At 41.4% G+C, this 14,482-nt stretch overlaps 1 protein-coding gene across 1 annotated transcript in view; it reads left to right on the top strand.

The window, feature by feature from the left end:
• Lama2 (laminin subunit alpha 2) overlaps positions 1 to 14,253 on the top strand; it is a 454,349-nt gene extending 440,096 nt beyond the window's left edge. Inside the window, exons 61-67 of the mRNA XM_029532909.1 lie at positions 2,001 to 2,113; positions 2,404 to 2,593; positions 4,457 to 4,612; positions 5,975 to 6,128; positions 8,580 to 8,710; positions 10,981 to 11,203; positions 13,885 to 14,253. Coding sequence (XP_029388769.1) covers positions 2,001 to 2,113; positions 2,404 to 2,593; positions 4,457 to 4,612; positions 5,975 to 6,128; positions 8,580 to 8,710; positions 10,981 to 11,203; positions 13,885 to 14,042 — 1,125 coding nt within the window. The 3' untranslated portion in view covers positions 14,043 to 14,253. The remainder of the gene's footprint in view (positions 1 to 2,000; positions 2,114 to 2,403; positions 2,594 to 4,456; positions 4,613 to 5,974; positions 6,129 to 8,579; positions 8,711 to 10,980; positions 11,204 to 13,884) is intronic.
• The last annotated feature ends 229 nt before the right edge of the window (positions 14,254 to 14,482 follow it).

Below are 14,482 nucleotides of genomic sequence, written 5' to 3'. Positions count from 1 at the left end.
ACTGTCTAGAAGATCTGATAATATGTTCAAGGTGTGGGGGACTGCTGCTCAGCTGTGGCTCTGTTCAGTACTAACAGGCAAAGTCATGGTGTTCAGCTATCACATGGCATTCCACAATACAGCACCAATAAAATGCCTGTAATTCACAACTGCCATCTGTCCATTCTAGTAGCCATTTTAGAATATGGCTTATATTAGCATATTATTTTAGCATATCATTTGGTGTGTGACAAAGTGGCTGTGGCAGCACTAACAGCAGCATTATCCACAGGTATATTTCTTCAGCCTGCACATTATTGTTCCCGAAGTCCATGACATCCATAGATGTTTTTAGTGTCTGTTTTCGGAGGTAAACGTTTAGACATGTTTTGGTGAAATTCTGTCCGCAAGAACTCACAACGCGCAGAATCCCCTTGGAGAATTCTGAGGAAGGCTGCATACTACAGTATTTGCTAAGAAAGATTCTTGTTCTATTAATAGCCTTTGCGGACCAGGACATTAAGCCACCATTTGGGCTTCTTTTGTTGGCCGTGTAATAGCGAAGGCATTGCTGTGTGTTGTGAATAGATTACCCTGCCCTGCCCACGGAGCTTTTACATAGATGTATGAATTTCAGCCAGTCTTCTTTTTATAATTGACCGTCTCCTGGGAGGCAAAAAAAAAGGAACTACCTCCATAAAGACCAATTTTATAGCTTTCCTGAAACACTTTTAAGCCCTTTTGCCTGCTGTGGCATAATATAGGTCGTTTTTGACCAAGCTCAAGAGAAAAGAGAATGAGGCTTTTTCTCACATAAAGATGTCCCGAGTGCTGATAAGTCGTGTCTGAGGTACTCTCTTGGAGAACACTCCTCACAAAAGCTTGCCCTAGGCTGTTTGAGCGGACCTACCTAGTCAGCACTGGCTGGGTCTGCCTCTCTCTCTCTCTCTCTCTCTCTCTCTCTCTCTCTCTCTCTCTCTCTCTCTCTCTGGCTCTCTCTCTCTCAGCTATCAAACTCAGCTCTGAAAAGCAGATGAGTTCCTGCAGGGGTGCATGTTATTGTTATGAATTCTCACACACCCCAGGTCCTAAGCAACTTCATCAGCCACCTGTACACCATGCTAGCCTGTGAAAACAGAGAGAGCGTGGAGAAGGCATGGGGCTCTGTCACTTGAAGAACCTTATTGCCTGACCCATGCATTAGAATCCAAGTCGCCCGGATTGGTTATGTGATTGGTGAGGCCATGTACAAAGGGAAAATGCAGGGCCACTTCATCAGACGTTATTAGGAATTTCCAGGTGGTGACAGCATAGCGTTAGAGCGAGTGGCTGCACATCTGTGTACCTAGCTGTCTCGCTCAAGCACCCTAGGAAGCTGATCTTTGAACAGCAGCAGGGGAAATGGTGTATGGTGGGTTGCATTAAAAAAAAAAAAAACCCACACGTGCTGGTTGCCTAGCAACTAGCTAAGGCCCTGAGTGGGCTGACTTTCAGGTTTCAAGATACACCATCTTGAAATTCTGAATTTACAGCAACCTTCTAGTGGGCTGATAATTTCCAAGGAAAAATACTATAGTGGGAAATGGAAATGGAGGCAAGGAGGAACATATCTTTCTATTCTTATAATCCAAGTAGCTAGCCCATCGTTCTCCCTGGTCCGTCTTCTAAGAATAAAACCCCTCATCAGTGAAATAAATGTGGAGAAGGAATTGCAGTTTCCCCAGAAATATAAACAGTGTTTTCTGTAGAGAGTAAGGAAAATATAAATTTATCCATACATTTCTTAACACATTCCTTTAGCAATTCCAAGGCATTACTAAGGAAAACTAGTTTGAATTCACTGAGCATTTTATAAGTACCTGTCCTGAATATTACAGAAATAAATAAGAGGTGGGTTTTAGTGTTAGGGAATTCTGCATTGTTCAAGGTCAGGAAGGGGATACGTTAAACACACTCTGAGTGCAACATTGTCTGTGTGTCTGTCTGTGATCTCATCATCTCCTGCCCTTGGTATTTCTCAGGGCCCTTGTGTTGCAGAATCAGAACCAGCTCTTCTGACAGGGAGCAAGCAGTTCGGGCTCTCCAGAAACAGCCACATTGCGATTGCTTTTGATGACACCAAAGTTAAAAACCGGTATGTGTTATTCTGCAACCCGGCACAAGAACTGCTGAATATTCACATTTAATCAAGTCTAATCAATTATGTGTAAAATTCCTAGTGTTAGAGATTTGTTTTTTAATTCATTGAGTAAAAAATAATAGAACTCTGCCTGCCTTAAACTCAAGTGTAGAAGATTCATAAACCCTAGACATCCGCTCTGCTTCAGATTTTCTATCCATCTTGTGCATCTTTGTTGAAACCACTTTTAGCCTAACGATACTCTTGGTCTCCTGTTTTTTTCTTTCCCCGCTTGTATTTTGCAGCCTCACCATTGAGTTGGAGGTGCGAACCGAAGCTGAATCGGGCTTGCTCTTTTACATGGCTCGGATCAATCATGCTGATTTTGCTACTGTTCAGCTGAGGAATGGCTTCCCCTACTTCAGTTATGATTTGGGGAGTGGGAACACGAGCACCATGATCCCCACAAAAATCAACGATGGCCAGTGGCACAAGGTAACAGTCCCAGAATGCAGGTAGACTTCTAAGAAGAGTCCTGGAGACAGCCATAGACTGTCCTCTGCCAGAACTGTTGTGTTAATGCAGACCCTAACTCTAGAGTTACAGAACTGTGGCAGAGACCAGACAAATGGCCAGAGGTATGTACATAGGCCACAGCTTGAGAATATGTCTAGATGTGAGTAACTTTCTGATTCATCACTTATGGGCTCATTGTAATACTACAGAGTCCTGCCCTTGGTAATGGAACTGTGGTTCCCAAGCAACTGTCAGAAAACCAGGCTCAGGCCATAGCAGATGGTTACATCAGTTTAATGGGGAATGAGAAGACAACAGAGTGCTTTCTTCATAAGGCTTCCATACTCAGCTTAGAGAAACAATGTTTGTGCCAAGACTATACTATACATTCCTCTCTACTAAGAAAACAATACATGACCAAAGTATAAGCTGGAAATACTAAGATGGGCTCTAAGACTTAGCCCTCACCCGAGCACACACTGATCTGAAAATCAAGAGACTGAAAATCTCTCCAAGACCAAGTATAATGTCCCCAAAGCACCATTTCCATCAAAAGCCATTGGCAACAACTTTAAACGTTGGCCTTGCATCCAGATCCTGGTGCTATTGTGAGCACAGAAGGCTCATTTGCCAACTTACTCCTTTTTGGCATGACTGCAGGTAGATAAATATGTGGCCTGATTAAAATAAACTCTTGAAATTTGTCTCTGCACCTGTGATAGCCTATTAAATAAAGTTTCCCTAGGTAGACAAATAAAAAGTTTAATTTTCAGAGTACAATATTAGTAGATGCTGTATTTGATACATTAACCTGCTTTGGCTTGTCATGTTGAAGAGAAAGCCAACAAATGAAAGGAAATAGAATTACAATATAAACCTCAAGCCAATCAATTTGTTACCTTAGAAAGAAACGAGACCTTTTTGGCTTGGAAAAAAACTGTTGCAAATGAGGCTCCTGGTCAGAGAGATTTTGTCAGTTTCTTCTATTCTTCAGCTAATAGAGTAAATACAACACTTGAGGGGGAAAAAATGGACATATTGATGGACCCTCGAGTTGAGATTAGGAAAGGCAATTTATGTAGGATAATTAGCCTTAATAGTAAGGACAGATTTCATTTGTAAAAGTTAAAAAAAAAAACACTAGTTACTAAATCAAAATAAATGTGTTTAAAATGTGGTGCTACACTATTCTAATCCTGTTGTAACTTGTTTTTCCAGCATTCTTATGCCCCAGCATTTAAAGGTCTACATCATCCCATGACCAGACTCCCAGGCCTCACATTTCTTCCCTCTCTTATACTCTTCTGTCATGAGTTCCTGGTCTTAGGTTTATGTCTTCTTCCTCCCTGACTTCAGAGCAGTCAGCTGCCACAGGAATAGCCTTTTTCCTCCCTTGCCCTCATCTTCCTACCTGTAATGTTGCACAAGAAGGACTACTAAGCATAAGAGAAGATATATTAGGAGCCCAGGTTTTACTCATCCAAATTAATGCAGTACTGACGGTAGAGCTGGAAACCTAGCTCTGTGATGTATCCTTACAGTAGTGCTGGAGACACTGCGGTGATAGGGTCTTGAGTTCAGAGCCAACCTAGGCTATATAATAAGACCTTGTTTCAATAACCATGATTATGCTGGAGAGATGGCTCAGTGGTTAAGAGCAATGACTGCTCTTCCAGAGATCCTGAGTTCAATTCCCAGCAACCACATGGCGGCTCACAACCATCTGTAATGGAATCCGATGCCCTCTTCTGGTGTGTCAGTTTTCCTTGGAACTACCAGGAAAATTCTTTGTTCTCTGGCTTTGTTCAAGATTAGCACTGATGGTGGCTCCTCCTTTTGTAGATTAAGATTGTGAGAGTGAAGCAGGAGGGAATTCTTTATGTGGATGATGCCTCCAGCCAAACCATCAGTCCCAAGAAAGCCGACATCCTGGATGTGGTGGGGATTCTGTATGTCGGCGGATTGCCGATCAACTATACCACACGCAGAATTGGTCCAGTGAGTGTCTAATTCCTTGGATATTTGGTGGAGTTAGTGACTTGTGCATAAATGTCTGTCTGTGTGTGTGTGTATGTGTGTGTGTGTGCATGTATACAGCCTTTATATTGTGATAGGTTTTAAACAGTGGGTCACTTCCGTTAACCTCCATGCTGGTTAATCCACCTCCTGCCGATAACCCCTAGGTATTACATACTAAATTCTATATTCTACCTTGGCTGCCCTGGACCCAGTTGGGCAGCCCTCGAGGCTGTCCTCTCCTCAATCCTCACATAGTGGCTCTGTCTCTCAGCCGTCCACTCTTCTCAGGCATGGCATCTCTCCTTTCCTCCACCTCTCCCAGCATGGTGGGTCGTCTTCTTCCTCAATCCCTAAGCCCCGGAAATTCTCAAAACCCACCACTGTCTGCCCTTCCAGCTATTGGCTGTTGGCATTTTTATTTACCAGTTAGAAACAACTGGAGGCAGGTTCCAAGAAGCTACGTGCGGACACTCGTGTAAGCAGTTTTGGAGGGAAATGTATTTAGCATCCATAATACAAGCACCTACACTTCTCTACTTGATTAGCAAGTGTCATTGGAGATTCTCTCTCTCTCTCTCTCTCTCTCTCTCTCTCTCTCTCTCTCTCTCTCTCTCTCCCTCTCTCCCTCTCTCCCTCTCTCCCTCTCTCCCTTGTGTGTGTTTGAATAATACAAATCACCCTCTGCATAACTATGGGATATGCTGCCTGTCGATCAAAAATAAGAGTCTGGAGTGAGAGTAGCCAAAATGATCCACTTGAGTTTCTAAAGCCAATGGACTGTAGTGGATCAGAGCGCCTCGGGTTAAGTTGGTTCTAAATTCCATCATCCCTAAAATATCTTATACAAAATTTCACGATCTGTACAGGCTTTTTTCTTAGGGAAAGGACCATTAGGTCTTTGTTCCAAAAACAGTAAACTGATCCAAACTTAATTGTCTTATTTTAGTGGAAATTGGAAATTGAAACAGATCACAACTGAATTCATTGATAGTTAACAAATTACTCATAGAAATATGAAGTCAGGGAATATGAGATGAGTCAAAAGTTAACATCCTTAGATACAGCTCACAGCTCTGACAAGTCAATGAGCACGTGCTGTGACCAGGTCCTCAGAATATCACGTCATAGTGGTCACAGCTAGATGCATCCCAGTGGACAAACTTGATGTTGGATTTCTGTCCCCTGTGCTGTGACGTCTGGGGTCCAGAGGTCCAGGGCCAGGCAGCTTTGAGGTTTGTTCTAGAACAACTAGTTAATGACTGTGTGCAGTGTGGTTAGACTATACATAGAGGCACAACATTGCTAAACTTGGCATCTGTTCCTTCTGGCCTGACTGCTCAGGTGACCTACAGCCTGGATGGCTGTGTTAGGAATCTTCACATGGAACAAGCCCCTGTTAGTCTGGACCAGCCTACCTCCAGTTTTCATGTTGGGACATGCTTTGCAAACGCGGAGAGCGGGACTTACTTTGATGGAACCGGTTTTGCTACAGCAGGTAAACCTACTGCTGCTTCCTTCCTGCTAAATATTCATGACATATAAATGCTGAGTTCCTGCCTGGGTCAAAAAAAAAAAAAATGATCGTTCCACGGGGTCCTGAGATATTATTCTTCATTTAATAGAAATATCAGTTTCTATAACTAAGTAAAACTACCTCTAAAACGTGTCCATATGGTTATAGGGGGCAGGGGCTGTAGTGGCAAAGCACGTGGCTAGCATGATTGAGGTCTTAAGTTCTGTCTTTAAGAAGCCAAAGCAAACCAACACCTACAACAAAAAAATTCATGTAAGCGAATCTGATAAAAGCTTTTTTAAGAAAAAGCTTTTTTAAGAAAAAAGCATTAAGTAATAGAAAGAAAGGTTATTTGGAGAGTCTGTGCCGTTTCCTTCCCTGGAGAACAATGGCAGCAAATGAACCTAACTACACAAGAAGGAAGGCTCACGGGGATGAACCTAACTACACTGGAAGGCTCACGTGGAATGTTTTCCTTTTCAGTGCTGTCTAACTTTTCGGAGATGAGATACCATCTTCCATTCTTCCTTTAAAAGTGCTTTCAGGGTTCCATTTCATCACACACGCACACATGCGCGCACACATGCACACATACCTACACACGCATGCACACACGGACATGCACCCATGCAAACCTACATACACACAGCAGTACCCACTTGTTGATACCATTATGCTTAGCATTGAGTATCACTTCCCAATGTAGGTCTGCATTATTGAAACTGAACATCACATTGGAAAGGAAAATAAGAAGCAATCCCTGCTCACATAAAATCCTTTGCATTAGCCACTACGAGAGAATACTCAGGACCACAAGCCCCACATATTCGTTCATTAGGGGAAAAAAAATAAGGAACAGGTAACGTGTGAATGCTAATTATAGGAAATGGGAAAATAAGATGTAATGTCTGCCTTTAGAAGTGTATTATCAATAATAAAAATTAAATTTTGGAAGAAATCACAAAAAATAAAGGAAAAGTAATTTTTAAATACTGCAAAAGATGCACAGTATTCTGCAGATTTAAAAGGAAGATTAATTTTGTTTGGAAGTCATAAAAGGGTTTATGGAGAAACAGATATTTGAGCAAAGCTTTATTATATGAGTTTAATGCAGAGTTGTGAAGTATATATTCAGATCCCCTAACACAGGCTAGAGTGGAACCCCACCTCTGCAGAGGCAGAATTTTGAAAAACAGGGATGTGGAAACACTGGAAGTTATGATGTCACCCAAAAGCCATGTCACGTGCTGTGAAAGTCACAAAGTTCCCCAGGATTTCTGCAAATCCACAAGTGGCTATGATGCCATCCTCTAAGCCAGGCTTGATGCCAGGCTTCGGCTTCTGTGTCTGATAGCTCCACTTGTCTTCCTACCTTCTCTTGGTATTAGACCAAAAACAGGAACAACAACAATCACGTCTTCAATTTCTAGCAGCTCTTTCCATCCCTTCAACAGCGAATTTACATAAGACTTATGAGTGGTCAGAGCTGCAGCTTACTTTGGTGGAAACTGTACATGTTCAATATAAGAGGTTCAATATCTCTGAAAAAAAGCCATCCAGCCACCTTAATCGCAGGATACCATCTCACCTCACCGCTGTTTCTTCGGCTGAATCACCTTATGCCATTCATTTCTCCTCTTTACCTCTCTCTTGCCATTTTATTTTCCAGAACAGTTCATTCTTTCTACCCTTTACTTTAAATTTTTGCTTTAAATCTATCCACTCTTTTCCATGCAAACTCATCAAGATTCACGGGAGAACAAAAAGTCTAGCACATTGTGAGTACCACCCTTCTCAGGTCAGTAGTGGTCATAGGTGGCATTTATGACCCACCTGGTAAGCATGGACAGAATTTTCTTGAGTGATTTTCAAATATTCTGTGGAGTTCATGTCGTCTTGGCTGTTCTTAGGAAATCATTTTATTACTAAAGGAAATATCTTAACGTCTTAAATAAGGCCTAAATCTATGAGTCAAATATTAAAATGTCTAACGAAAAAATTATCTGAATTAAATAGAAAAGATTTTGTCCTAGAATCTTTCCATAAAAAAATTACATTTGCATCCTTACATTTAATTAAATATTTAGGACGGTCTGACCTCACTTCAATCACTGTGGTGCCATTTAGAGTGTCTCAATAAAATTTTACTGTGTATTCATTGAAATGCTCTCCTTAGTCCAGCCGACATTGGAAATTCTCATACCTGGCTTCGAGAGCCCTTGATTCAGTCCTAGTGTGTGCTCATCCATTTGGTTATCTAATGATTAAAGCTCCACTGTGTGCCAGATTCCAAGGCAGTACCAAGAATAAACCTATGAGCAATCTGAAGCCCTAGCCTCTTGCATTATCAACCAAGGGTGTAAAGTACACGGCTGGGGAAGCCACGGATTGAAATTAATTTGCCCCAAACTCTAATCAATATTTTTTCCCCAGTTGGTGGGTTCAAAGTCGGATTGGACCTTCTCGTGGAATTTGAATTCCGTACCACAAGACCCACTGGAGTCCTCCTGGGAGTCAGCAGTCAAAAGATGGATGGAATGGGCATTGAAATGATCGACGAGAAGGTGAGTGAATGTCTGAGCGCTCTCTCCCGACACTGGCATCCCCACTCAAGGCTATGGTTTGAGGTCTTGCCAGTTTCTTTTCTGCAAAAGTGCTCAGTTCCATTTTTGCATCCTTCTGAGTCATCACAATCTATGTACACTTTTCTCACACCCATCCTGTGCACCCACCGGCCATACTTTAAATGTGTCAATCCTACTGTACCACAGCTGTGTTGATCAACTGTGGACCAAGTAGTTTTGGATGCCCAGATTTCAATGTGATGCTCCAAGGACATCTCTATCTATGCATCTAGTCCACAAAATTACTGGTGCAGTGGAAAGGAGGTCATCTGAAACAAGCCTACCTCTTACATCAACCCTATATCACTGAGACCAGCAACATACCAGTTTCCAATTTTCACTTACAAGCACTCAGGTACTTTTCCCCCCAAAAAGCAAACATAGGCAAATGTACAATCAATAAACTAATCATAAATACCTCTTTATCCATGGACAGAAAATTGTAGGGAGATGAGCTGATTGTGTTTTGCAATATAGAAAACAGGTTAAAAGAGGAGAATAAGTAAGAGATTTCACAGATTTTCTAACTGGCTTGTTCATGAAGATTGTGCTTCCAATGTTTTTGTATTTCCCACCTTAGGATGCTGGTGCTACTCAAGAGACATGATTTAAAACATACCTTCCTTGACATTCTATACTTGCTACTCAAACCATCCCATAAACAACGGAAAAAAAAAATCCAGGTGTTTATAGGTAAAAAGGATGAAAAAATGAACAGATAGACAAAATTGCCTAGTTTTGTTCCAATTTTCAAAGCTTACACTCCTTGCATCTCTTTCAAGTTTGCTTGCATGTAATCTTTTACCATTTACATGTTACTCTGTCATGTGATTTCCCACCAGGCTCTTCATAGAGTAAAATGTCATTTTTACAAATTCCACTCTGTATTCCAAATACTAATATTTATAATACTATATATTTTGCAAATGCCACCTAGACCTATTAATCTTTTTTTTAACAAAACATTTATTTTGTCCACCTTGTCAAGTACACTGCCTGGCTGACTAATGTTTTTAATATTTCAACATGTTCCTTTTCTTCATCAGCTTCAAAAGAATTCTGATGTCTCAAATTTCAGGGATCTTGCCATGTTACTAAAACCAGATTTTTCTCATTTAAACAAGAACTTTTAATCATTTTTTCCCCTTGTTGGGAATTTAACTGGCCTTCTGGCTCGGGTCTTTGGCACCTGTGACATGAAACCTACCCCCCCAAAAGTAATTTATGTGACTCTCAATCCTGTATATAAAATGAAAACCATTCAGGAGAAAGAAAAACATAATTAAAGCATCAAAAGTTTACCTTTAAAGCAATACTTTAAAATATATTTGAAATTCCTTTCATGGGTTGCTTGAAGCAGCATCTCCTAAGAAAGCTTTGCGAGGTTCACCAAGAACCCTCGTACTCCAAAAAGATGTGTAGCTGGAAAGCTTTGTGGGGATTAGGTTCTGTTTTGGTGCAGGACTGGAGTGGTTTTTTTTTTCTGAAACACCACCACAAAACCTGACAACTAACACAGGCAGCGATAAGTGTGTGTGTACCTGTATGCACATGCGTACCTGCACACAGGTATACACACAAAGAGCGAAGGCCAAAGGAGAGTGTGTAGTGCTGTTCTTGAGGAGCTAGTCGTCACCTTACAGTTTGAGACACTATCTGTTGCTGGTTTGAAGTACAGCAAGCCATGTAAGCAGGATGGCCAGGGAACCCCAATTTGCTTCCCTCATGCTGAGATTCTGAACCCGTGATTGCCACATCCAGGTTTTTCACATTGGATCTGGGGTCCAGATTAAGAGCTTCAACTGTGCCCATTATTTCCATCCTGTGATGCTGACATTTCCTACAAAGTAATGATAATCTAAAGTGCACCTTCCATGCTTCCCTCTACTTCCCTTATTCCTCAAACTTTCCCATAAACAATAGATTAAAACGCCCAAGAACTCAGAGGCAAGGATGAGCACGGGAGTAGATAAGCAGAATTGAACACTTAAATGAACTAGCTGGTTTAAAGTGTGAAGCGGCTTCCGTTCTCTGCATGTTCTCGGGCACTTTACTAGTTGAGCTATTTCTCAGACCAAACTTAGTCCAGTGTTTGAGAAAGCTGAACAGGCCCCAGTTGTGTTCATTTCAGCCTCTGATTCTCACTGTGTGGGCTGTGGAGCTCTCCTCCACTGAAGTCACCTATGACGGCTCGTTTTCCTACTTCCCAGCTGATGTTCCACGTGGATAACGGCGCTGGCCGATTCACCGCGGTCTATGATGCTGGGATCCCAGGCCACATGTGCAATGGACAGTGGCATAAAGTCACTGCCAAGAAGATCAAAAACCGTCTTGAGCTGGTGGTCGATGGGAACCAGGTGGATGCCCAGAGCCCAAACTCTGCATCGACCTCAGCCGATACAAACGACCCTGTTTTTGTTGGCGGTTTCCCAGGTGAGTGCTGGTTGCTCCAGCAAACATGTCCTTTGTTCCTTATGTTTGTGGTTTTAAACATTTATATTTGTATAAGCATGTTTAAGAATGTGTACTTAAGGCCACTTGCTTCTATGCTTTAGAATCTCCTTCCATAAATAATACTTGGCCTAAAATTTCCAGTCTGTAAAATGAGAAGACCATTTATTTAAACCACATGGGACTGAAATTTTCATAATCACCCCCCAAAGTTTTATCCAAGGGGAGGCTCAAGCTAAAGGAAATGAATTTGCCTTATAAAAGATATAAAGCAGTTAACAACAGTTGAAGCCAGGATTGTGATGGTTTTTTTTTCCTGGTTTTAAAATGAATGTATCAGAAGAATCATAAAATGCTGTCCAACTCATTTCCTCTGGTTCTGGAATTTTCCAGGTTAAATGTAGCTAATTTCTCACATAGATTATTAAAGAGTTTATATCCATATTACAAGGGAACCCAAGCAATAAATCTGCAACAACAACAAAAAAACCCAACTCATCGGTACATTAAATTCAACATATGAACTCCAGAGTTACCTAAGAAGCCAGGAGCAGGAGCTGCTGAGCAAGGAGTCTAGTTTCTTCATGAACACTGGAGTGACAGGCTCCTGGAATTGGAAGAGAAGCTTATTATTATTTCCAAGGCAGAAGGACTCTGTGTAAGAAAAGATAGTAAGCAGTATTCAGCGTTGGGTTGCCAGGACAGAAGGTATTAGAGAAGATGGATGGTCTCCTTCCAGAGTTACCTTCGGCTTTTCCATTTTAAAAGTTGTACGATGTGCATGGGTGTTTTGTCTGTGCCCAGTGTGCTTGGCTGCTTCCTGGGAAAGGTAGAAGAAGGCATTAGATCTCTTGGGACTGGAATTAGAGAGGGAGGCATCCTTGTATGTGCTGGGAATTGAACACTGGTCCTCTGGAAAAGCAGCCTGTGCTCTTAGTTACTGAGCCGTCCCTCCAGATCCTGCTTTTGGTTGTTTTTTTTTTTTTTTAAAGGTCCACAACTGTGCATTTTTTTAAACATTAATAAAATTTTTGAGCTATATAAATAAATACTTCTATCGAGAATAAACTCATAATATTTTGAGGGAGACAGTGTACCTCTCTGCCAACAGGCTATGAAGCAAGATCCTCCCACGGACCCAGAAGGCTTGAAGAGAGAATTGTCTGTTTACTGCTCTAGTTGGGGGCATAAACATGGGAAAGCAGGGCTGCAAATGAGGCAGAGTAAACAACTATGCAATAGTCAGTTTTATTCAAAGAATCAAGCAATTTATACTCTGAAGGTCAAGAAAAATCATGTGAGTGAGGTATCCAACCACAAGGAGAAGACACACACACACACACACACACACACACACACGCACGCACGCACGCACGCACGCGCGCGCGACAGAAACACTTTTCCATCTAAAGGCCAGCTTAAACATTTAACTGCATAACAAACAGCAGCAGGCAATAAAGCGTATTCTGAAATCAACTCACCCCTATCCTTTACACCTGGGAGGAGCTCAGACACATTCTAAGAACAATTCCGTGTTTTGAAAACACCGAGGACACAAGACTCTTCTTGTTTACAGAGTGTGCTTGCTAGCACTCCCAATTCTCTTCACACAGTTTCATTCCTGAATTGTGTTGCAATAAGTAAGCCTTGTTAATTAAAAAAGAATTCCATAGGCTTCCAACCAACAGAAATTTGGGGGGTTTTATTTCTGCAGTGTTAGAACATCCCGTGTCCTAATTTAATATTAGAAGTATTATATAACTTTCTTTGCATCTTTTAATACAACTGTATAAGACTTATGAGGAGGGTTCTTGTTTACTTGTATCTGAGTTAGGGTTTCATCTCTGTGAGGAGACACCATGACCAAGGCATCTCTTCCAATGGAAAACATTTAATTGTGGGTGGCTTACCAGTTCAGAGATTCGGTCCATTATCATCATATTGGGAAGCATGAACAGCGTCCAGGCCGACATGATGCTATAAGGAAGAGCTCTACATTTTGATCAGAAGGCAGCCAGGAAACTGTCTTCTGCAGACAGCCAGGAGGAAGTTCCTTCCACACTGGGCAGAGCTTGAGCCCTAGGAATCCTCAAAGCCCCAGTACAAAGTGACACACTTATTTCAACAAGGCCACACCTCCTAATAGTGCCATTTCCCATGGGCCAAGCATATTCAAACCACCACAACTTATTTCCTTATTTATTAATTTTTTTTGAAGCAGGCTTTTACTGTATAGGCCAGGCTACCCTAGACCTTGGGTTTTCCTTTTCTACCTAGTGCTGGTACTATAGGCATGCACCAGCAGGCGTGGCTATAATTGTGTATAACTTTAAATCTGTACCAAATCAAAGTATTTATTTGAAGTTTCTGTACTTTATGACGTAACTCTTTAGAAGTTAAGAATTCTCTATGAATAAGTTAGCAAGTCTATAAGCAAAATCACACAGTGTACAATAGACAGTGTTCCAAGTTAATCCCAAGCTAGATAGTTGACTTGGAAATGTGATTGTAAGCATGTGATGTCTCCATGTTTCAAAAGGGAGGCTGAGGAAACAATGGTTGACCTGGTGGTAGAGTTCTTGTGCACCATGCACAAGGCTTCTGGGCTGGATCTCCAGCATTTGTAAGGACTGGAAACAAAAGTAAATCTTATGTCTTTTCAGGCGGCCTCAATCAGTTTGGCCTGACCACCAACATTAGGTTCCGAGGCTGCATCCGCTCCCTGAAGCTCACCAAAGGCACTGGCAAACCGCTGGAGGTTAATTTTGCCAAGGCCCTGGAACTGAGGGGTGTTCAACCTGTTTCATGCCCGACGACCTAATAAAGATAAGTTCAATCCGGAGAAGAATTCATCAAAACAAGTATATCAAGCTAAACAATATACACTCCTATCATATTAATAAAACTAATGTGCATATACATAAAATTCTTTCTGCACTGTGTCGGATGGTGATATTTCATACCACAGACTGAATTTTAATTCAAGTTCTTTTTCAAGATTATGATTATTAAACCAATTATTTCATTCTAAATAACTGCATGTTTTGTCTGATTTTAAAGACGAAAGGTAACTGAGCATGAAATGAATTTGAAACATGACTTGAAGTCATCATTTGAAAACAAAATTTAAAAAAAAAAGCTCAAATAATTTATGGATGCAACTTTAAAAAGAGACATCTATGAATGCTTCCGCCATCCTCTTCTAAGTATGTAACCTGTCACCTTTGGCCTTGTGTTCAAGCCACTGAGACGGAGTGGGTT

The sequence above is a fragment of the Mus pahari genome, chromosome 21, assembly GCF_900095145.1.
Source record: "Mus pahari chromosome 21, PAHARI_EIJ_v1.1, whole genome shotgun sequence".
In the NCBI taxonomy this organism is placed as follows: Eukaryota; Metazoa; Chordata; class Mammalia; order Rodentia; family Muridae; genus Mus; species Mus pahari.
This window is presented reverse-complemented; position numbering and strand designations above follow the sequence as displayed.